Below are 23455 nucleotides of genomic sequence, written 5' to 3'. Positions count from 1 at the left end.
AAAACTAGTTTTTATTTCTTAATTTTAACTCTAAAAGATATTAACATAATTACTTTTGTATCTAGTGATGCAAAGTAAGTACAGTTTTAATAGAAACATTTAACAAAAATACATCTAAATTGGAGAAATTCAGATTTTGAACTAGAAAGCCTGTTTCTAGCACAGTATTACTGGTATGAGAAAACCGAGGTAAATTTGGATAATAAAGCACTAGTCAGTTGGCTGCAGTGGTGTCCATGTAGCCAAATTTTTTCCTTTTTTTGAGGGAAGGGTGAGATGATGGATGTACTTTCCACTTTCCAGCAGATGGAGTTCAATGTGCTTGATCTCTTGGAGGCCATTGCCTGCTCTTCCTCACTGACAGACAGTGTCTGGATGTTTTTCTTGAGCAGAAGAAACAGCTTGGTTGGGGATGCTTTTCTGCTTCTTGCTGTAGCAGGAGCGAAAGATTGTGGGATCTGTGTGTAGTCCCGGTAGATGCTGCAGTGTAAATGTCATGTGCGGGAAAGAAAAAACTGTCTGCAATAAGTTGTGGGGCAAAATAATACAGAGGAATTCTAATGAGATAAATGGCCTTTTGACTATTACTAGCATGATTGTATTTTTCTTCTGCTCTTTGCTTGTAGAATCGGTATTTTGAGAATCCTCAGGTGATTCCAGAGAACACTGTTCCTACTCCTGAAATGGTTGGCATGATTACAACAATTGTGGTGAAAGTAAATCCTGAGCGAGAAGATAGTGAAACGAGAACAGTGAGTATTCGAACTGCTCTAACTGTGAGACCGTCTGTATCACAATACCCCAAATTGTAAGGGCAGGTAAAGGTAATAGGCTTTCTTTTCACTGTTTTTCTTATCAAGATTTATTTGTAGAAGCTGATTGAAACTTTTCAGATATTTTCTATGCAGCTGTAATTACAGGATTTTTATTCAATAGAACACCAAATGGTTTTGTGCTTTTAAGATGTTATTATGACTAAATAGATTTCTATTAAAATGAGCAGTTTCTTTAAAAATGTATTTCAAATACTTTTTTGAATAAATAATTAAACTGTTTATAAAACATGCATTCTTTCTTTCAGCATTCTATAATTCCCAGAGGATCTTTATCTCTAAAGGTCTTGGCTGAGCTACCTATTATCGTTGTTCTTATGTATCAGGTTAGTATTTGCATGTAAATACTTTTTGTTACTGGATGGCTTGTGTAACTTCTGCTGGCTAATTTATTAGTAAAAATGAATGTAATGTGTTTTTGAAGTGTAAAATATGGTCTAAAACTGCTGAGATTTCTTCATTTTTTCTGATTAGCTCTCAAGTAAGTTTGCTGGGAGTGTGACAGACAGAATTCTCTAATGACACTATTCTTTTTTTTTTTTTTAAGCTCTACAAACTGAACATTCATAATGTAGTTGCTGAATTTGTGCCCTTGATTATGAACACTATTATAATACAGGTTTCTGCTCAAGCAAGGTAAGAACATTTTAACAATATTTTGACGATATTTGGATAAGCTACTTAAACTTGCCATTCAGTATTTCCCCAAATGTTTTTATCTTAAATCCTGTGCTTTTTTCTTCTAGCGTTACTGTTTTTAATCTCAAAAGTAGCAGTGATTATTTGACTTGAAATTGTCAAAGTTTTGTCGGTGAAGTAATTGGCAAATCTAAATATTTCCATTATATGTCACTGATAAAATCTGAAGTTGTGCGGTAGATCACGATTTATTATTTGATAATGCATTTTTTTTGGAAATAGCATTTCTGACAGAAATCTGTATTACCACAGATAGTGCGTGATGGAGACCGTGGTAGGTAGGACACTGATCCAATCTTTACCACACCAGCAGTGGCACGTTTTTGCCCTTCTAGGGCAGAGCTCAGGTGCAGCTTCGATGGTGCAGGCACAGGCGCCGCTTTTCCTGCTGCAGGGACGTGTTCCTGAGGAGCAGCAAGTGATGCTGAGCAGGGCAGCAGGAGACAGATCCCTGTCTGCCCAAATGATATGAATAAGTAAAATGTTTGATGCTAATAATAAAATAATTGATGCTGATGTATTGGCTTTCTGTAGAAAGCTGAAGATTGTATGACTGCCCCAGGGTTGTGCATTTCTGCTTAAAGCATAAGATGCTGAGAATTGGAATGGCAGAGAGCTTGTAGGAAATGGTCTCCCCTGATGATTTTATTGCCTAATGAAGCAAGAACCTCACCACAAGATGATGTAATTTGAGACATCCGTGAATTTTCTGAACTAAGGTATTAAAGAGAAGGAACAAAATCGTAACCAGTGTTCAATTTAATTTCAGGCAACATAAACTTTATAACAAGGAATTGTATGCCGATTTTATTGCTGCTCAAATTAAAACGTTGTCTTTTTTGGCTTACATCATAAGAATTTACCAGGTAGGTTGTGGTTTTGTTACTTTGTTACTCTTAGTGCAACAGATCTCTAGTTGCTCTCTGGCAGGGAAGTGATTGGGGTGGGTCAGAGATTGGAGAGGAGTGTTTGTGTAGCAAAGCTGAAGACTGGGCTGTACTTTGTTGTCCTTCCTCAAGTATTCTCCTGTGAATGCAAAGTAAAAGTGTGCTGTTGCCCATGGCTTTTAGGGAACGGCTCTTGTATTTAATTTTTATGAGTAGACTTCTTAAAGAGAAACAAGAGAATTTTAACCGAATGTTATTTTGCAAGTGTAAAGCAAAGCTTAAAAATAGAGTGTTATAATAGTTGTATTTGTGTGTTTTTGTTTTTTTTTTTTTTTCTTTTTATGATAGGAATTGGTGGCTAAATATTCTCAGCAAATGGTAAAAGGAATGTTGCAGCTGCTCTCCAACTGTCCCGCTGAAACAGCACACCTCCGGAAGGAGCTTCTCATTGCTGCTAAGCACATCTTGACAACAGACTTGAGGAGCCGTATGTAGTACTTTTAAAAATGTATCTAGAAGTTGGAAAGATTTTGACTATTTCTGTGGATTTAAGAGACACATTGCTTACTATTCGTTTTGAACTATTACATACTTCCGATTGTTTTGAGTGGATGTGATTTTTGTTTTGCCTTTTTTCTTTCTCCTTAAAAAAGAGTCTGATTAAGATGATATACTGAACAAGTGGCTTTTCTAACTTTCCAAGTATCCGTTGTTCCAAGTAATTACCTTTTGTTCATCAACATTGATGTTGGTTTGTGATTGTGCCTACAGTTGTACTTTAAAATGCCAGTCTGTTAACCTGAATGGAAGTAATTCTGTCAAAACCTGATGCCATATGTTTGATTCAGTTCATAATATTTACCTCTAGCAGAGGAAAGCTATTTTTGGTCTGCCTGAATTAACTAGGTTTGGTGGATGTGTTCTGCCTTGGCAGAATTGCAAGACTGAAGATGAGTGTACATTGTAAAATATTTACTTCTATCTTTTCATCTTTACCATGTGGTCACCTTTCTTTACCTTTAGCTAACAAAAGTTATGGGGCAGTGTGATGACTTGGAGGTATTGTTAGATCACAAAAACGATAGCATGTTTCCTAGCTCTGGAATTTAGTATTGTGGTCATGTGGAAAGCTGTTTCTTGGCTATTTTTCTAAAGAAGTCAGCTTACTTGTTCTACATTTCTCAGCTTTTCCTCAATAACTTCTGAACTTGACCAGTTTCAACAGAGGAGCAAAGTCTTAAAAAGATGATGTTCTGCGTCCTTTGTGAACGTTAGTGTTCGGGTGGTGGAGAAGACCCAAGTGTCTCCATTGGGGGAATCAGCAGCAGCAGGAGCTGAGCGGTTCACAGCCCATGGCAGCTGGCTGGGGATTTAACATATGTGTTACTACCACATCCCTCCAGCCCTTCTGTTGACTACCTGGCAGCCCCAGAGTGGATGTAGAGGAGGAAATACCTTGAAATGTTAAGGAGAAGAGGGAACATGGTATCGCAGGAGGAATAAGGGCTGTGAGGAAGAGGAGAATTGGGATAAAATGTATGTGGAGGTCTGCAGAAGAGAAGGGTTTGGTCATTCTGCTGGTGCAGTTCAACTTCTTTGGAACAATGAGTGTTGAGGAAAGTGTTTTGTGTTGGGGTGTTTTGCCATCGATATTATTGTTCTCAGTGAAATGATCTTTCAAACTGAGTCTTCTCTGTTGATTGAGAATTGGCGAATAATGCTGTATATCTTACTGTGATGCATTTCGTCTGTGTGGAACTTTTCTGATTCCTGAAAGAGAGGGAGGAAATGAAACTGCAGTCATTCTCTCCACTGTTATCATTGCAACGATGGCCTCTGTCTAAGCATATATCATGTCAGCAAAATGGTATGCACATAAATATTAGATAGATAGCTGTGTTTTTGTTGTATCAGTGCTGTGGCTTTGACTGTGGACTGTAATGTTACTCAAGGGGCAGGTGTTGGTGGAGTTCGTAGTCATAAGAGGTTAATCGAAAGTTTCCTTCTGTGTAGCACTGACTTTTATAAGCTTCAGGAATGAATTTTAGAATAAAACCACTTTGACTTATTTCTAAATACCTAAGTTTGGTGCTTTAATGCTTAACTATCTTATTTTGATTATTTCCTTTGCCAATCACTACATATAGCTTTTTTTTTTTCCCCTCTCTTTCTTTTTTCTTTTTTCTTTTTTTAATTATAGAATTTATTCCGTGTATGGACAAGCTGTTTGATGAATCTATACTAATTGGCTCTGGATACACTGCCCGAGAGACACTGAGGTATGACGGACAGTTTGGAATAGCTATCCGAGTGCCTGTCAGGGCTGGTTTCTTTCAAGATTTATTAATATTTACAACAAAGTCTGTATAGGATCCTAAATCTTTGTTTTAAATAACTCATTTTGTTAGATTCTAGTATTGGAAGAGCTTCTGCTGCTGTAAAGAGTCGTTGTTTAACACTGATGGCACTGCATAGTAATGTGAGTGTAGGGCAAAATCAGATAAATGGGTGAATGAAAATTATTTCATATTTGAATTGCAGAGCACAACCAGTGGTCATAGTGAAATCAACTCGGTATCTTACCAATATTGCATGAAACAGCCTCAATCCTGTGTCCAGTGCAAATTCTGAATGGAATTTCAACTGTTTTGTCATTACATACCTTAAAACTAATTCACAACTGAAAAAAATAAATGGGGAGAATACTTACTATCTTCAATAGTCTATGAAGTTTTAGGTGCCTTTGCTGACCAAATTAAAATACGTGTACGAGCAGAATTATTTCCTCTTGCTTAAGTATCAAGTGTACCTTATTGACAACAGGTATTAGAAGTATTTGCTCTACTGGATACTTAAATATGGTATTTGAAAATAAATTATTTTTTAAATTTATCAATTTTCATGACTACTTTTGAGATCATGAGTCATCAACGATTAATCGTGAAAGAGTTTACCAACACTGCTTAAAATGTGGCTTAAAACGTGCTAAATTCGCTCTTTATGTAGAGGAACGTGTGTGCTGGGGATGTTGAGCACTGGGAGAAGGAAGATCAGAGTGGTAATATTAGTGCTGTGGGACAGATTAATGCATCTTTGGTTAGATTATATGGGTTGTAATTCTCTTGTGTAATTGAAAGAACCTTGTGAACTCTGGATTTACATATAAAAATAGAAAATATTTATTTAGAGTCTTGGAAAGAGCTTCAGGCAGTAATTATTGATGAAGTTAAATTAACAACAATTATAATTGTCCTCAATGTGTTTCTTCATTTCTTGTTTTTACTGCTAGACCACTTGCCTACAGTACCCTGGCAGACCTGGTACATCATGTCCGTCAGCATTTGCCACTCAATGATCTCTCCCTTGCTGTCCAGTTATTTGCCAAGAACATTGATGACGAGTCGTTGCCCAGCAGTATCCAGACAATGTCTTGCAAGCTGCTGCTAAATTTGGTAGATTGTATCCGCTCTAAAAGTGAACAGGAAAATGGAAATGGTAGAGATATTCTTATGAGAATGCTGGAGGTATTGATTTGTTTAAAACATTTGATAATAAGTTGAATATCCTATTCTGTAGTATGTTGTCAATCACATTTTACTTTCTTTAGAAATGAGGATATCTAGAAGCAGTCTGCATACTGTATATTGTTTTAGTACTTCAGAGAAGGGCTTTTTAAAATGGCATGCAACTGGGATAATATCTCAAGTATAGTGGAGATGTTTTGCCAACTCAGCTTATTCATTCAGTGACTTGATTCAAAGCAGGAAACGGAATGTCTATGGTGCTGGGGGTAGCTTAACTGTTGGTTGGTTGGTTGGGTTTTTAATTTTATTTTGAATTTTATTTGTAATCTCCCCACTTAAGGGTATGCAAGAATGGTATTTTTTTAATGCCTTCTTGTTTGGTGTATTTTTTTGCGGGTTTTTTGTTTGGTTGGTTTTGGGTTTTTTTGTGTGTGGGTGGGTTTTTTTTGTTTTTGTGGGGTTTGTTTGTTTGTTTGGTGGGTTTTTTGTGTGTGTGGTTTTTCTTGTTTTTAAATTTTTAAATCCTGAAAGAGGTTTATCTTGCAGGTCCTTGGCATAGCCCAGTACAATCCGTAAAGTGTGAAATAGCCACACTTTCAAGATGTGCTTGTCCTTTTTAAGGATCTTGTTTAAATTGAGGATTTTTGGGGGGGCCTTTTTTGTCATTGTTATTTTTAAAACTCAGAGATGCACCCTAAAAACTGTCATCCATGGCGCAGTACAAGTGAAACAGCATCTGCTTGCTGTCACCACACTGTTAATGGAAAAAGGTTTCCTAGTGTGTCTTCTGCCACAAAATGAAGAGGCACTTAATCGTAGAGTAAAACTCTTCTAGGATAAATACTGGTTTAATAATCTCATATTTGGATGTGAGAGCACATCTTGAAATCTAAACAAACTGGTGTTAACACTTGAAGAGAACTGAGGAAGCTGTACGGCTGTTTGTTTTGGAAAGCGAGATCTAGGAATTCTGAACGTCGTGATCCCCTCTGTCTTTGACTCTTCTGTCACTGACAGATTGTTGTAGTTCTGAATGCACCAGGGAAGAGATTCAGTCATTCTAATCATCTCCAGATTATTTGGTATTACCCCTGAACTTTTTTATTTCTTAAGGTAGCAGTAGTTTAGGGAGTGGCTTTCATCCTAAATGCAAAATACAAGTGATGGTGCAAGTGAAAAATGTCGATATTATGCATTGTATTGGGTCCTTTATTCCAGATTTCTCAAACTGAAGTAGCTTTCTAGTAGGATTTGTCTTCCAAACAAACTTACACTTCTTTTTTCTACTTAAAAAAAAAAAAAATCTGTATTGTAGCACAGTTGTTTGGTCATTTGTTTATCAAATGAATATTTATAATAATATGTTAATTCAGAGAAGCTACATCTAGGGAAGAAAGGAGCTTACAGAGCTGTGGTGCTAGGGGGGAAATATCTGAGCAAGCCAATGAAATGTAGACTTTAAAATCTGGGAGGTACAGAAAATTTTAAACTGGAACCTTTTGCAACATGTGTCTTTACTAGGTTTCAGCGAATATTTTTATTTTTGGAGCTTGTTAAAAGTAAGCAAACTAGTTCTTGTTACACTTAAGATGTTTACTGTCATTTGATGACTTCAGAAGTACTTAGGTGTAAATTGTATTGATCTCAGCATGCCAAAGTATTAGTAGTATTAAATTTAGAATAATTTTTGAAGAAGAAACGTACTTGCTTTTTTCTTCCCCCTCCCTGCTTTTTCATTTGCCTTTCCTCTTTGTGCCTTAGGTTTTTGTTCTGAAATTTCACACTATAGCACGATACCAGCTTTCTGTAATTTTTAAGAAGTGCAAGCCCCAGTCTGAACTCGGGGCTGCTGAAGCCGCGTTACCTGGGGTACCGACAGCAGCAAACGCGGCGCCTGTTCCTGTTCCATCTCCTGCTCCAGCCACTCCAGTGGCCCCCACACCAGTACCCGTGTTTGAAAAACAGGGGGATAAAGAAAAAGAAGATAAACAGACATTTCAGGTCACGGATTGCCGAAGCTTGGTGAAAACTTTGGTCTGTGGTGTCAAGACCATCACGTGGGGCATAACATCATGCAAAGCTCCTGGTGGTAAAACTGCGTCATATTTAATTACATTTATCTTTTGTAATTCTACAATTAAAATTCTTTAGCATGAAAGCAAATAGTATTTTTAATGATTAACAACTGTCTTGTTCTTTATCTTCTTTCAGAAGCACAATTTATTCCCAATAAGCAGTTGCAACCTAAGGAGACTCAAATCTATATAAAACTGGTAAAATATGCAATGCAAGCTTTAGATATATATCAGGTATGTAACCTGGCCACATAACACTTTTATTTATACAGTTACTCTGTGTTAGATATTTTAATAAGGATTATTTGTCAGCTAAAAGACAAATTTCACATGTAGTGCATTTTCAATAAGTCTATAATTTCAGGACCAAGAGCTATTGGGAAATTTGATGAATTTCAAAGTACTTATGAATTGCAAGGAACAAGTTATTTTCTTTACAGCTGTTATTGTCTGTGTTTAAGCAGGCAGGTCAGACTAAAAATATTTGTATTTTATGTAGTGGATTAAGTCTTTTCTTCAAAGAGATAGTTTGGGTATCAGTTGAAGCATTGACATAGCTATGTTCATCTTCTGTAGTTACACAAAATACTAATGAAATGTAAATTTACGTGATTTGGAATTGAGTAGCTTCACAAATACACTGTGATATCTCCTGCTGTTGTCTTCTTCCACTCCTGACTTCATGGTTTTAAAATCTGTGCTGAAAACACTCTGTTTTAATATTTTTGTTGTCACTGTTGGCCCTTGTGCCCAAATTCTAATTGTATGGGGCTTGCATGTGAAAATCTCGTTTTTTTTCAAAAGGTACTTTAAGAATAGTGAGGAAAAAATTGCTCAGATTCTGTAATTGATATATGCATTTTCTAAATTGCTGTAGGTCCAAATAGCAGGAAACGGACAGACGTATGTTCGAGTAGCAAACTGTCAGACAGTCAGAATGAAAGAGGAAAAGGAAGTTCTGGAGCATTTTGCTGGTGTGTTCACAATGATGAATCCTTTAACTTTTAAAGAAATCTTTCAAACTACTGTTCCTTATATGGTGGAGAGAATCTCAAAGAACTATGCTCTTCAGGTATTACGTTTTTGTTTACTTTTTTCAGTTGATAATAAACAGCCTGTAGAAAATAGCTTATGCCTTGAAGTACCTAAGCCTGAAGTGGAATTATAAATAATGTTGAAATTAATGCAAGATTTGAAGCTGTCTATAAGAATATTTTGTAAAAATGGATTTTCAAAAACTTTCCAAAGTGATGCAATACAAACACTAGCATTTCAGTTTAGAATACAGGAATGGATTTTATTCTTGAAAAGTACTGAACATTGTGGAGTTCTTGTTTCGTTCAGGTTCTTGTATTAATGTTCTACTGCTTTACAGAACACAAGTCCTATAATATACATTTAAAATTAAACTTTAAACTTAAGTATTTAAATTATATGCATGGTTGTTTTCCACTGAGGATAACCTGAATCACTTGGGTAGCAGTGGAGGTAGGGGGAGAAATTTGTCTTATTTCTTTTTTGTTTTAAATGGGTAGTGCATTTCTCCCTCTGTTCTTTTTGTTACAGCAACAATAACTCCTTTGTGGTTTCCTTTTTTAGATTGTTGCCAATTCCTTTTTGGCAAACCCTACTACCTCTGCTCTCTTTGCAACGATTTTGGTAGAATATCTTCTGGATCGGCTGCCAGAAATGGGCTCTAATGTGGAACTCTCCAATCTGTATCTCAAGCTGTTCAAGTTAGTCTTTGGCTCAGTTTCACTATTTGCAGCTGAAAATGAACAAATGCTGAAGGTAAAGAACATTTGTGTTAAAAACAAAAAAAATCTGTTTTGACTCCTAGTACATTCTTTGGATGCCTGGAGAAATTTAAGAGTTTCACGCAAATATTTGGTAGTCTTTTCGTGTTTGAACCACTACTGGCAATACATCTCCATTTTTTTCCAAATGCCAAGTACATTGCCTTATTTATCAGAGATGGTTTCTGTGAATGTTTGCTTCATATTTGAAACTATAAAGTGATGTGTTAATTCTGAGTATGAATGGCTGATATGTGCTTGTGGTCTGATCAGGATTGCCATAAACCCCTGTAACTCTCTGGTCAGGATATGCATATCTTCTGCATATTTTTCCTCTTCGTTTCCATATTAACTTAAGACTTTTGCTTAGACTGCAATAATTTTTTTTTGTGTTGCTGAATCTTGCTTGTTCATGTCCTATTCAATGACATACACCCCTTGAGTTAGATATTTCTGTGCTCTTGACACATCTGGATTAAGGAATGCTGTTTTTTCTACTGACAACACATTGTCTGTGTATTCCAAAGATCTATTTATGTTGATAAGATCATCTCATTATTCAGTGAGTTTAGTAGTGAGCTTGAAGCAAGAGTGTGCTCTTCTCATAAAAGTAACAGCTGCCTATATCCAGAAAAATATTAATTGAGTGCTGCTTTTGCACTCATAATTTCTTTCCATTTATCTTCTTTCTACCCTAGAATACCAGCAGTTGTGATACAGGTAACTGTGTGATAATGATTTCTGTGCTTAACTATTTGCTGCAGCAGCATTAGTTCAGTTTTCTGGGTAGAACAGAGTAGGGCCTACTGATTTTCTACATTCTTTGAAAGATAAAAGTAACATGAAGCAATATTCATATAATCTTGCTTAAATTCTTCTCATTTGTCATCAGGATCAAGGTCATTTGGATTTCATAAACTGGAGATCCAATTCAAAGAGTGTGATTTACGACCTTCACAGTTTCATGCTTCTATTAGTTTTTTTGTTTCTGCAGGATTGATGATATGGACCTTGGGAAGACAATTTAATTGAATGATGAAGGCTATTTGCAGCATTTGCATAGCAATGTAGAAAGCTTTTAGATGTTAATAAAATCCAGAATGTGTCATAGTTTGTCCCTGATCTGTGAGAATCCTTGTATTTATCAACTAATTTTGATGATTCCTGCAAACTGTTAATGTCCTCTGCTCTAGAAAGCCCACCAGTTCTGTAACCATTTTCTTTTCTACTTTTAAAAGTTTGCTTTCAAAGTGAAATTTTAGCATTCACAAAAATTAAGAATTAGTGCTGAAGCTGGATCAGGAGTAAATGAATATTGCGAAATGTCTTCTCTTGGGATTCTAACACTTGTGATTTCTGCTACACGTCTCTAGGTTCTGTGAAGCAAATATTTTTCATTGTGTCAAATTTGTAGAAGGCTTTTTTGTTTTGATAAAGTTACTGCTTGGAGTAGCAAGCAGACTTGATCATTTGGCTAATACGAAAGCAGGGTTTAATTAATCAAAGAATGCTCTGGGTTCTTCATACTGTTCAAATACAGATTTACTTTATAACAATTCTTTAACGGTGGTATAAGGTTAGTGTGGTATCAAGGTACTTGGAATAGCTGGAGTTTTTTGATCTGAGAATCTTGTCACATGCTAAACTCTTGTACATAATGATGATAAAATAGGTATTTTATTAATCTTCAAGCTTTATCTTTTTTATAGCCACATTTGCACAAGATTGTGAACAGCTCTATGGAACTTGCACAGACTGCCAAAGAGCCCTATAACTATTTCCTGCTGCTCAGAGCCCTGTTCAGATCTATTGGAGGAGGCAGTCACGATCTGTTATATCAAGAATTCTTGCCACTGTTACCAAACTTACTGCAAGGTAGAACAATACCTTCTTTCCCCACCCGTGTTTCTGATCTTTTTATGTAAACAGTAGTAATAAAGTTATGTTACGTAATTTAAAAAACAAAACAAAAGCCCTGACTCTGATAAGCAACTTCTGATTTTGAGCTTAGCAGTTGATTAAATATATTTAACGTGGGTTATTTTCATTTTCTATCAGCTGCTTCAGGCTCCATAGTTTTGGCTGCTTCACGATTTCTGCTGCTTGTTTTTGTTTTTCATTGGGGGGCTGGTTTTTTTACTTCTTTCATTTGTGGTTTTTTTTTTGCTATGGATAACTTTGTTAGCTTAAAGCATCCAGGGATAAGAGTAGTAGGAGAAGCAATGTTGCCAGGCCATCACTGTTATTTTTGGGAAGAACATTACCGAGAAGCTCTGGTTGTTCTGCAGTTGAGGGCACGTGTGCGCACCTGCAAGTGTGTGATAAATATAAATGCAAGTAGTGTCAGTTTGCAAGAAGAAATGGAAATAACAATCAGTTTGATTAATTGCACATTTGTGACTGCAAGAACTGCGTTCCAGAGATACTGAGAATGAACAAGGAAATGTGGAGAGCTACTTAAACCTAGGGACAAGGTGATGGGAACAATTCCAGAAATGTGAAATCCTGTGGTTTCCATCTACAGCTGTAGGGGCAATTTTTGTTGTAGTTAGCAAATCTGTATGCTATCTATAAATCATTGTGTGAAATACATGTCAGTGTAGAAGTGCTAGCTAGGTTTATGGAATATATGAAATGTTGACGGGGAGAAAAATAAGTTGAGGAGTATGTTTAGTCTGTAAGGGACAGTGAATATATTTGAACTTACTTAATGCTTCTTTTCAGGATTCCAGACATTTTAAAAAACATTTGTTTTGTGTGGATTTTTTTTTAATTGATACAAAGCTGAGGTTTGAGTCAAATTATCTTTTTCTGGTTTTCATCCCCTGTATTCAAATGCTACTTTATTGAGTCTTACATTAAATTTTAGAATATACATAGATAAGTTTTTTTTTTATATGCATGTACCTATAAAAGCATTAACTGCATAAAATCTGTAGATGTATAATTATGAACGGTATTGTATTTTGTAAATATGTTATTTACAGAGATATAAACTTTACAGAATTAAAAAATATCAGTGAATTTAGGAAATAGCAATTTTTAACAGCAAACTGTGGACTTTTTCCTTTCATTGTATAACTTCTCAATGATTTTCAGGACTTAACATGTTGCAAAGTGGCCTTCACAAACAACACATGAAAGACTTGTTTGTTGAGCTCTGCCTCACGGTGCCGGTTCGTCTGAGCTCGTTGCTGCCCTATCTGCCGATGCTGATGGATCCCTTGGTGTCAGCTCTCAATGGATCCCAGACCCTGGTCAGCCAAGGCTTAAGAACCCTTGAACTGTGCGTGGATAATTTGCAGCCAGACTTTCTGTACGATCATATTCAGCCAGTTCGAGCTGAGCTGATGCAGGTAAACGTGTTGTTTCCTGTTAGACCACAAGAGGTCATTGATTTGCCAAGTATTGGTAGAAATTTATGTGAACCTTTGGTTATAAAAACTGGAAAAATCTTTCATGAGAACCATACCCATCTGATTTGTATGTAAAAGGCCAGTTGGTGTTGTATTGTTAAACTGAAAACTCTGAAAAATTTAAAAGTGATCTAATAATTTCTTCTGTACCCACTCTTAAAGAGTTAAGATTTGTCACTTAGCAAGAATATTACTATGTGTAAGTTGAATCAATACAGAAAATGATTAAAATTTGTTAACTTTTTCAAAACAAGAACAACTAGATACCTTCAGCATATCATGATTGACAGCTATATGAAATCTTAAGTATACAGTGAAGATGATGTGGTTGAAATTTGGAACCATATTTTTAGTGTGGCTATTTACCCTAATACAGTGCTTGCATATACTTTATCCTTTAAATATAATATTTATTTTTTATATTTCAAAACTAGCTCTTTGAGGTTAGTTCCCTTCAGCCTTAACTGGCCTTTTTTTTTTTTTTTTTAATTCCTGATGTTGTTTATCTAATATTAGCCATAAACATGAAATTACATTGTAGCTGATCACATTAATCTAATCTCAAGCTACATTTAGGACAACTTTCTTGCAAAGCACTTGAACTGTTGCAAACTGAGACTTCTTATATTCAATCACGGCAAGTATTTTCTGGAAGTTATGCAGGATTTATTACTGAGATACAAGAAAACGTCTTTTTGTTGACATTTTTTTACATTATCACTTGAAAAATTTTGAAGTGAGACTGATCAGACCACATAACATTGAAAATACTTCCAGGCTTTGTGGCGTACCCTGCGCAATCCTGCAGACAGCATTTCTCACGTGGCTTATCGTGTACTTGGTAAATTTGGTGGAAGTAACAGAAAGATGTTAAAGGAGTCACAGAAACTACAATATGTAGTCACAGAAATCCAAGGACCCAGTATTACAATTGAATTTTCAGACTGTAAAGCATCCATTCAGCTCCCAATGGAAAAGGTAAGGACATAACTTATTTGCTGTGCTAGGAAGCCATCTTATTCAATTTTCCTTTATTACGTGTTTTTTGGAAGTTTGTTTGCTTGTGAAACCTTGATAAAAAATATGACGTCTGCAAGTTCCAGATGTGAGTTAATGAATATCTAATGTTACAGAATCTACATGATTCAAAGTAGGTTTTAGGATCTCTTGCATACTTGACTTTTTTATATCCCTCCAGTTAGACAAAGAGATTTCTAATTAATTTATGTTGTAATGAAGAAACAGAATCTAAACCCATTTCTGTAGTTTTTTGTTTTTGTTTCAAGTAATTTTGGAGTTGCTGGACTTGGCAGGTAACGGACAAAGTGTTGTTTCAGAAATCACTGCAAAGAGCTTTTTTCTTTTTTTGCTATGTAGTGATCAGTTGAGAGTCTCTATATAAAGCAATTAGACCTATGCTTGACTTCTGTGAACTTCTTGTTCATTTTGACATGCAAAATTAGCAGAAGCTTGCCAACCTGTTCTTTATTTTCCCTTCAAACCATTTTATATGTCACCCTCACAATAACAGATTTAAACATGCTGTTCTGCTTTTACGAAGTGATAGGACGGGGAGCTGCACTGGCACAAGTAAATCTTTTCGGTGCCTTTTATCCCCTTCCTAACTTTTGGTGCACTGCTTAGATGAGGAGCAGGAATCTATTCTAAAACCTCCCTATTTTGCTTTTGAAGTATACCAACAACTTATTGTAGAAACTCTTCAGTGGTGATCAGTCTAATGACTGCAGTGATGTGGTTTTGTTTGTTGTCTCTAGGTTGGGTATAGTGCTTCATATAGCTGCAAAACCACTTGGTACTTGTACTGACTTCTATCTGGCAATGTATCAGAAATGCTCGGTTCTCATTAATTACAGCAATCTAATCTGTGCCTGTGTCTTGGGATCTGAGAGTGAAGCGGGATTCTGAGTTAATTTGGCCAGTAGAGTTTTGGTACTTGCCTTTTCAATTACAGTTTCGTGAGTAGGTATGATCTGAATGCAATAAATAATTTTGTTTACAGGCAGCTGGCTCTCTTTCACTCCATACAGCCAACAAGCTTCAAATTAGGTTGGAAAAATGATTCTTAAAATGCCTATAGATTTACTGATTTCTCCTCTGCACTGAAACTGAGTTGAATACATACAAATACTGTAATTGCTGACATTTTCCTATCCTGCTAGTTTTAATTCAAACCAAGATTTCCAAAGTATTTATGCATCTAACATGTTGGTTAATGATATAGAACGACCTTCAGCTTCTTGGTTTTCACCAAGAAATGTTATCTGCGGTATACTTTGCATCTCTGAAAAGGAAATGCCAAATTAAAAGGAAAAAGAAGTGGAATAAATTGAAAATGAGAAATACATTTCTTTTAGTGCTGTGGTAGTCTTCTGTGGTCTGCGTAAAACCCATTGCTCTTTTCATTGAGATGCTGATAAGGTTATTCCAACAGGGATGGGATGACAGCTACTGAAGTCAGTAAGTGGAAAGGTGGTTTTCCTTTCAAAGAAGGAAAATGCCCACTTCTTTGTAGCAAAGCAGGTTTCTCCACAATCCTGTTCAAGCATGGGCAGGATTTTATTTACAATTGATCAGGTATTGAAATTCCTTATTTCGTGTACTCCAAAACAATTTTTACGTGTTTTTTTATTTAATGCCTGTTTCATTTGTTTTTAATTTCTTTCTTTCATTTTCTGGGGGAGAGGGAAGGATAGAAAGTGTCTGCGTTTATATATATGCAAAAAAGAAATTTTCCAAAAAGATGTAACCCCTCTTTTCGTCACTTTCATATCTTAAGAGATCATTTGAATTATTCTCCAAATGTATTAAATAAATCTTCTTGCAAAGGAAGAGCACTATTTCCATTAGGTAAAAGGTGTTTGCAAATTGCTTACAGGGACATTTCATCATGTGTTATGCAGCTCTTGATTTGCGTGGAAAATATGACAAAGTAATTTGTAAGGTAGAACATTTTTGGTACCATTTATGTGTATAAATGCATGGTATAACTACAGTATATAGGGATTAGGAATACCAGTTATTGCTGGAGAGGAAGGTGAGGCAAATTTTCTTGAGGGAGGAGAGAGAATGAGGGTGTACCTCGCTCATGGCTTCAGATGCTTTCTGGCTGTGAAAATTAATGTATCTGCTGTAAAACTTCGCATTTATAAAAACAACAAATGACATAACAATGTCAAGTCCGCTCTCTCAGGCTTTCTCTGTATTTCTTAATTTAGGTAGTCCAAATTGTACATACTTTTAAAGTTACCTTCAATATGTATTATAGATACTGTTCCCTTAATTAGTCACCTTATGGTAAATATGAAGAACAAGAAGTGCTTGGTTGCTATCTTTTTTCATTATAGGCGATTGAGACTGCTCTGGACTGTTTGAAGAGCGCTAACACAGAACCCTATTATCGGAGGCAAGCGTGGGAAGTAATCAAGTGTTTTTTAGTAGCTATGATGAGCCTGGATGACAATAAACATGCGTTATACCAACTTCTTGCACATCCCAAGTATGACAATTCTTTAAACATAAATGTGTATGTAAAATTTATAGTGTTTTTAGAACAACCTAATTTAGAGACAATGGTTTGTCTAGGCAATGTATTCTTCATGGGTTTTTTTACCTACTGGTTTATCCTGCTGTTTTTTAAATTAATGGAAGACTTTCCAGTAAGAGGAATTTTGTCGTCATAATATTTGTTGCCAATGACGTGTTCATTTTCATACTTTTTCTTTCCCTAATAACAGTCCAATGTATAATCTGTTACATATAATCAGACATTTAAAAAATTAGTTTTAGTTTAGTATATTCAAATTGTTGGAATGTTTTGGTGCTTAATTGTGTTTTAAAGATTAACTTAGATTGTGATGTTTTGTATGTACATCTGACTTTTTACTAGAGTGGGATACTAAGTTCAGTTTCATTTAGCGACTAAACTATGGCATAGTCACACACGTAACCTGTATTTATCTCAGTGTGGGGGCTTTTTGTTGATATGTTTTACATCTTTTACAGTTTTAGTCATTTGTACTTAATGGGTGTATCGCTTTTAGACAACTTCGACATCTTTGCCTGCAAAGTGTATGGTGACTTTGACTCTTGTGGTGTAGTAAATGTAGCTAAAGAGTATTGTAGCTTTTATAATTCGGACTTGTTAGACTTGACATAAGTATAGCTTTGCCATGAATAGGTTTTGTTGGGCAGTGATTTGATAAATAATATTTCAGTCTTTCAAGATTAAAATCAAATGTCATTTTTAAAAAGGGGGAAAATGTTAAAATATTGAAAATGACATTCTGTAGTTGAGTTGTGCGTGATGCCTGTATCCTTATTATTTGTAATATATGTGGCTTCTTCTGAACCACTGGCTTTAAATGTTCCTGATGAAATTGAGCTATCCATCATGTTTGAGACCAGTGGTTGACAAAATTAATATGGACTGAGTGAACTGGTGTAGCTCAATTGAAATGAGGGGGAAACAGGAGCTGGAGGAGGAGTTTGATATTGAGAGCCAACTTTAAATCAAGTACTTGACAGTGCTCATGATTGAGCTGCTGGTACTGCAGTTTAGGATTATAATGAACTTAATTTTGTCTTTCAGCTTTACTGAGAAGTCCATACCCAGTGTGATTATTTCACATCGATACAAAGCTCAGGATACTCCAGCGCGTAAGACGTTTGAACAGGCGCTGACGGGGGCGTTCATGTCAGCGGTCATCAAAGACCTGCGGCCCAGCGCTCTGCCCTTTGTAGCCAGCCTGATCCGCCACTACACCATGGTGGCCGTTGCTCAGCAGTGTGGTGAGTACAGTGGAACAAGAGCCCTGTGGGTTGTCATGAGGGGGTGGAGAAGTTTATATGTTTTCTAATAGTAATTTGTTTTATGAAAGTCATGATATTGCAGTTGCTTCTGGGTAGATACGTTGGTTTTTGTTTGGTGGCTGACTTAAGTTTTAATTCTTTTGAGCAGTGAAAAATTATGAAGCAAGTTTTGAAAAACAATCGATCACCTTGTAACACTTTAAAAATGCTACAGCCAACGAAATAATTGCAGCTTGGGACAGTTTCTATTTCCAGAGCCTTTTTGTAACTTGATAGACGCAGTTATTTTTGCAGGTTGTATTTAATTTGTTTGTTTCCACTTGTGGTTTTGAAGGGCCATCAGAGGAATTAAGGAGACATGAGAGCACTGCAGTGTCTTGTATCTATGAAGAAAACTTTTTGTTTGGAGTTGGACTGTATGACAAGTAATTTGGGAACAGGCACACTTACAGCATATCACTCTTCATTGTCACATTAATGGAACTTGATTTTTTATGATTCTTCATTTTAATTAAAACTTCTTGGAGTGCATAGTCTAGTGCATAGAAGGAAATATGCAAGTAGTTGTAATCTTGTTTTCTTCTAAGAGTGAAAAGTGCCTTACAATCAATTTATAAGCAAATAGACACCATGCTTACTGGTTTTGCCATGAGCTAGTCGGGGGAGTAGTAGAATCTAATTGAAAGACTATTAATTGAAATATTAATTGTTTTGTTTTTTTTTTTTTTTTCTTTCTCTCTTTTCTTCCTCAACACGAATTACAGGTCCTTTTTTGCTGCAGTGCTATCAGGTGGGAAGCCAACCTAGCACAGCCATGTTCCATAGTGAAGAAAATGGGTCGAAAGGCATGGACCCCTTGGTGCTTATTGACGCCATAGCAATCTGCATGGCGTACGAGGAGAAGGAACTCTGCAAAATAGGAGAGGTGGCTCTAGCAGTGATATTTGATGTTGCGAGCATTATCTTGGGTTCAAAGGAAAGGGTAATTTTTTTTTTCTTTTAAAAATACAGTTCTAGTTCCAGCCAATGCAACTTTGCTTCTAAAATTTGGAGGCTACCACTGAGCTGAAAAAAGCAAACTGACACATTTCTTTGTTTCCAGGCTTGCCAGCTTCCCTTGTTTTCGTACATTGTGGAACGTTTATGTGCTTGCTGTTATGAACAAGCTTGGTATGCCAAACTAGGAGGTGTCGTGTCAATTAAATTTCTTATGGAACGACTGCCACTAATTTGGGTCCTCCAGAACCAGCAGACTTTCCTGAAGGCACTTCTCTTTGTCATGATGGATCTAACTGGAGAGGTATTTAATGAATGAATTATATCAAATAGTGTGAGGGAAATAAATTCGTGTTCTTAAATTCATGCGGATTGTACTCTTGCTAATCTTGATGTTATTTAACTTCAGAATGTATCATATCTGCAATAGTTATAAGTGAATTATAGACTTTTAAAATTAAACCAAGATCTGAAGTTAGGAATTAGTTCTGTTCTTTCCACGTAACTTTGCTGAGGTTGTTGGAATTACACTTGCTTCTTTCAGAGTAGAATGTACAGATCTCATTCAGATCAGTGAAAGAACATTAGATTCACTGTCTCTTGCATGAAAAATACTGGTTTTTTTCTTCTTTCTGTATTTAGTTTGGAAGGTGTTCATCTTATCAAAAAGCTATATGTAGTTATAGATGCCTAGAGAATCAGCTGCTTGACTTTTTCTCGGTGAATCATATGGTGACAACATCGCTGAGGGTTCCAGAGTGCGATTTTGTTTATAAAATGGTGCATTGCAACTCAGTTTTGGAATAATTGGTGGGAAGACTAGTTGAATGTGTTCTGTTTAAGCTTATATGTTTTTATGCATTTGCAGAGGATTCATCTGCATCAAGTACTAAGTTTGTTGATGGGTAGTGTGTAGATTTGTGATCTTTATTTCATAAAAATAATCTGTGATACCTTAGGTTTCCAATGGAGCAGTTGCTATGGCAAAGACCACATTAGAACAGCTTCTGATTAGATGTGCAACTCCTTTAAAAGATGAAGAAAAAACGGAAGAAATCCTAGCAGCACAGGAAAAGTCTTTCCATCATGTCACACATGACCTCGTTCGAGAAGTAACCTCTCCAAACTCTACTGTGAGAAAACAGGCTATGCATTCGTTGCAGGTACTTGCACAGGTCACTGGAAAAAGTGTCACGGTGATTATGGAGCCACATAAGGAGGTAAGCAGAAATACTTATGGAAAGTGAGTTTAAAGTTGTTTATGAGTTTGGATTTGCAAAATGCTTTTCTGAGTACATTTTCCCACATGAGTGAATTAACTTCTTAGTGCTTTGATAGCATATGTTTGTCATTGGCTGGTTCCATTGTTTTGAAATGCACTGTGGCTGTAGTACTGTAGAGATTCATACAAGCTGTGCCTGACTGCTTAGCCAGTATTTATAGTGTCTGCAGGTTGATTTACTTCCTGAAATTATTGACTGCTCATCTTGCCACCAATCACACATAGGCTAGGCCAGGTAGGTAATGCATTTTGAAGCTCGTTTTTGTGTTATTCTCTAAATAGAAGGCATATTTCTATGCCTTTCCCTATCCAGAAAGAGACTATAAAGATCAAAGGTGGTTGAAATAGCTTTTTGCTAGATACTCGTGAAAGCTAGTAGCAGTCATTCTCTTGAAAGACAAATAAACGTACATAAGACCTAAGGGCCACCACCACATATGAAATTGTAGATTTTGTTGTAGTTTGGGAAGATACAGAGAAACCCTGTAATTGATATCTTATTTTGCTAAAGGTGTTTATAGAGGAGAGTGAGAAGTTGGTGTAATGGAAAAAAACTTACATTAATGTTTTTGTTTTGCTGATGTTTTAGGAACTTAAAATATTCTTGTTTCTTGGCTTTAACATGTTAATTGCTTGAGTTTATGAATTTCTTTTTTGTTTTTAACATTATGCAAAATTACTAAATATCATAGATAATATGTAAAAACTACAGATACTGAGTTGATCTGCTGGCTGGTTGTGAATTAAATTAGTTCAAAGAAATCCTTTTCTTCTCGCTTAGTGATGTGTAAAGATGTACATCTGGAGCCACAATAGCAAATGGACAGAAACATGCGGCAATGACTAATGATGTCTTAGTGACCAGGTCTGCAGGGTCATTTGAATAGGCTGCTAATTAAGAAGTCTAAATTACATTGTATAGGTTCTCCAAGACATGGTTCCTCCTAAAAAGCATTTACTTAGACATCAACCTGCAAATGCACAGATTGGCCTGATGGAGGGAAATACATTTTGCACAACCCTGCAACCCCGATTGTTTACAATGGATCTAAATGTTGTGGAACACAAGGTTTTCTACACAGAGGTACTTTCTTTTTAATGTTGTTATATTTGAACGTAGATACTTAAGTAGCGATGGTGTTAGAACTCTCATTGTTAAAAATACATCTTTTCTCTGTGCAATTTAAACTTTCACCAAAATGTAAGAATTTACCTTTTGAAATGTGGACTGAGGTCAGCCTTTACCTACAACATAATAGCTCTGAGCTAAGCAGAATATTCTAATGTGTGTGAAGCATATTAAATTAACTTTGGTATTATACTCCTAGTTTAGTAAGCTGTAACTTTCATACTTAGGTCTTATTTTGTGCACAGTATATCTGTTAAATAAATTTTTGTACCATCAAAACATAGATATTGCTTGCTAAATTTTTGAGTCCCTAACAGTTTGAGTAAAATCAGGTATAAAATAAGCATGTAGATTTAAGGTAGAGAAACTGTCTCTTTGCTTGGTTTCCTGGCTGGCTTGTCCAACTGGAACTGCTGAAGGTCTTTGATACCAAGAGTAGTTGTAATTACAAGGCAGGAATGGGGTATAATTGTCAATGCAGAGGATCCTCTGTTTCTTTCCTTAAGACAAAAACGAAGTAAAGGTGGGAGTAATGTATTGGCAGTGTGAAGGTCTGAATCTTAATAGTGTTCTTGGATATAGGTGCAATCTGGACAATGTTAACTCACATAACTTTGTTTCAACCTGTTCAGTGTTTTCAAACAAAAACCATATACATACAGTGAAAATACTCACCCTTGAAGAGGAGAGCTCTGTAGGAAAGAATTGTCCCTCTGGGAAGTACCTCATGAGCATTAGAATTATTGATGACATTTTCAGCACATTTTTTCCGTATTAATCTCCGCCTGTTCTTTTCCCTCTTTCCTCAATGTTTTCAGTATTGTGACTGCTATTCAGGAAGGAAGCTTCTCTGTAGACTTCTTTTTCTATCATATGAGCAGCCTGTTTGCAAATAGACCAGATAGATATTGGCCAATAAAATGCAAAATGGTTAATTTTTGCATGACTTTTCTTTGGTGGCAATGCTAATGGACTCTCTTGCCTCTGAATAACCACTGGTCTCTGTGGGAACTTAGATGCTAATTTTGAGTAGAATTTTTGCCTTTTGGTGAAATTTGGATGTTGGCTAGTGTGTTTGCATAAACTTGGCTCTTTGAGAAAACAACACTCAAGACGTAACTGATAATACCATTTCAAACATCATTTACAATGCTGTGCTAGAATGATTGCTTTTTTTTTCCCTAGTTGCTGAATTTGTGTGAGGCTGAAGATACTGCCTTAATGAAACTACCTTGTTACAAAAGTCTTCCATCACTGGTACCTCTTCGGATTGCAGCCTTAAGTATGTAAAACTTCCTAAACAAAATTCGATGTAGATAAGTGTCCTTGTGAGCAACGGGCAGTTTTCTTCCCAAGATCAGCAGAAAACTTGACCGTGTGAAGACTGATGACTGCTCTCTAGAGGTCACAGTTTAATGGAGAATAATGGGAAAATATTGCTGCTTTCTTAATGACTAGGATTTAGTTTCTGAAATGAACCCAAAATATTTTTAGACTAATTATATTATACAGCATTAGGAGAACTTTAGAACACTGTTAATAGAATTTCCATTCTTTTACTGTTTTATGATGCATGTTGCTTTTGGCAAAGCATGCTATGCTTTAGCTGTCTGTAATTTAAGATGAAATAAAAGAAACTTAAAGAGAAGAAATGTAGAATTAGGTTTTTTCCCCTCTCCTTTGAAATTGAGTTAACAAAGAGAACAAATTTACTTTGATATTTGCAGATGCTCTAGCTGCCTGCAATTATTTGCCTCAGTCAAGAGAAAAAATCATTGCTGCACTTTTCAAGGCACTTAATTCAACAAATAATGAACTGCAGGAGGCAGGAGAAGCGTGCATGAGAAAGGTGAGTGTATTCAAACAGTGGTGCTTTCGAGGCCGTTTTTCTCTCTGCTTTACTTCCTTGTTACAAAGCTTCTTGAGAAAGTTCTCTACAGGAAATCATGGCTGCTCTGTTCAGTTTTTGTTAGTGACACCAATATAAT

The 23455-nt window shown here is 36.0% G+C and overlaps 1 protein-coding gene across 10 annotated transcripts in view; it reads left to right on the top strand.

The window, feature by feature from the left end:
* Positions 1-23455, top strand: part of TRRAP (transformation/transcription domain associated protein) — a 90176-nt gene that overhangs the window by 6584 nt on the left and 60137 nt on the right. For 6 of the 10 annotated variants that reach the window (XM_065644468.1, XM_065644474.1, XM_065644471.1 and 3 more), the window contains 22 exons: positions 627-752; positions 1082-1159; positions 1381-1469; positions 2302-2398; positions 2768-2906; positions 4620-4698; positions 5709-5943; positions 7705-8032; positions 8155-8252; positions 8896-9090; positions 9618-9809; positions 11524-11689; positions 12914-13170; positions 14008-14208; positions 16596-16774; positions 17840-18039; positions 18825-19042; positions 19163-19360; positions 20016-20276; positions 21261-21422; positions 22653-22749; positions 23195-23316. In XM_065644468.1, coding sequence (XP_065500540.1) covers positions 627-752; positions 1082-1159; positions 1381-1469; positions 2302-2398; positions 2768-2906; positions 4620-4698; positions 5709-5943; positions 7705-8032; positions 8155-8252; positions 8896-9090; positions 9618-9809; positions 11524-11689; positions 12914-13170; positions 14008-14208; positions 16596-16774; positions 17840-18039; positions 18825-19042; positions 19163-19360; positions 20016-20276; positions 21261-21422; positions 22653-22749; positions 23195-23316 — 3717 coding nt within the window. The remainder of the gene's footprint in view (positions 1-626; positions 753-1081; positions 1160-1380; positions 1470-2301; positions 2399-2767; positions 2907-4619; positions 4699-5708; positions 5944-7704; positions 8033-8154; positions 8253-8895; positions 9091-9617; positions 9810-11523; positions 11690-12913; positions 13171-14007; positions 14209-16595; positions 16775-17839; positions 18040-18824; positions 19043-19162; positions 19361-20015; positions 20277-21260; positions 21423-22652; positions 22750-23194; positions 23317-23455) is intronic. The other 4 variants (XM_065644477.1, XM_065644476.1, XM_065644475.1 and 1 more) reach the window with 1 other exon arrangement.

Source organism: Caloenas nicobarica, chromosome 14 (assembly GCF_036013445.1).
Source record: "Caloenas nicobarica isolate bCalNic1 chromosome 14, bCalNic1.hap1, whole genome shotgun sequence".
NCBI classification, from domain to species: domain Eukaryota; kingdom Metazoa; phylum Chordata; class Aves; order Columbiformes; family Columbidae; genus Caloenas; species Caloenas nicobarica.
Note: the sequence above shows the minus strand (reverse complement) of the source record. Positions and strands in the feature narration are given on the sequence as shown.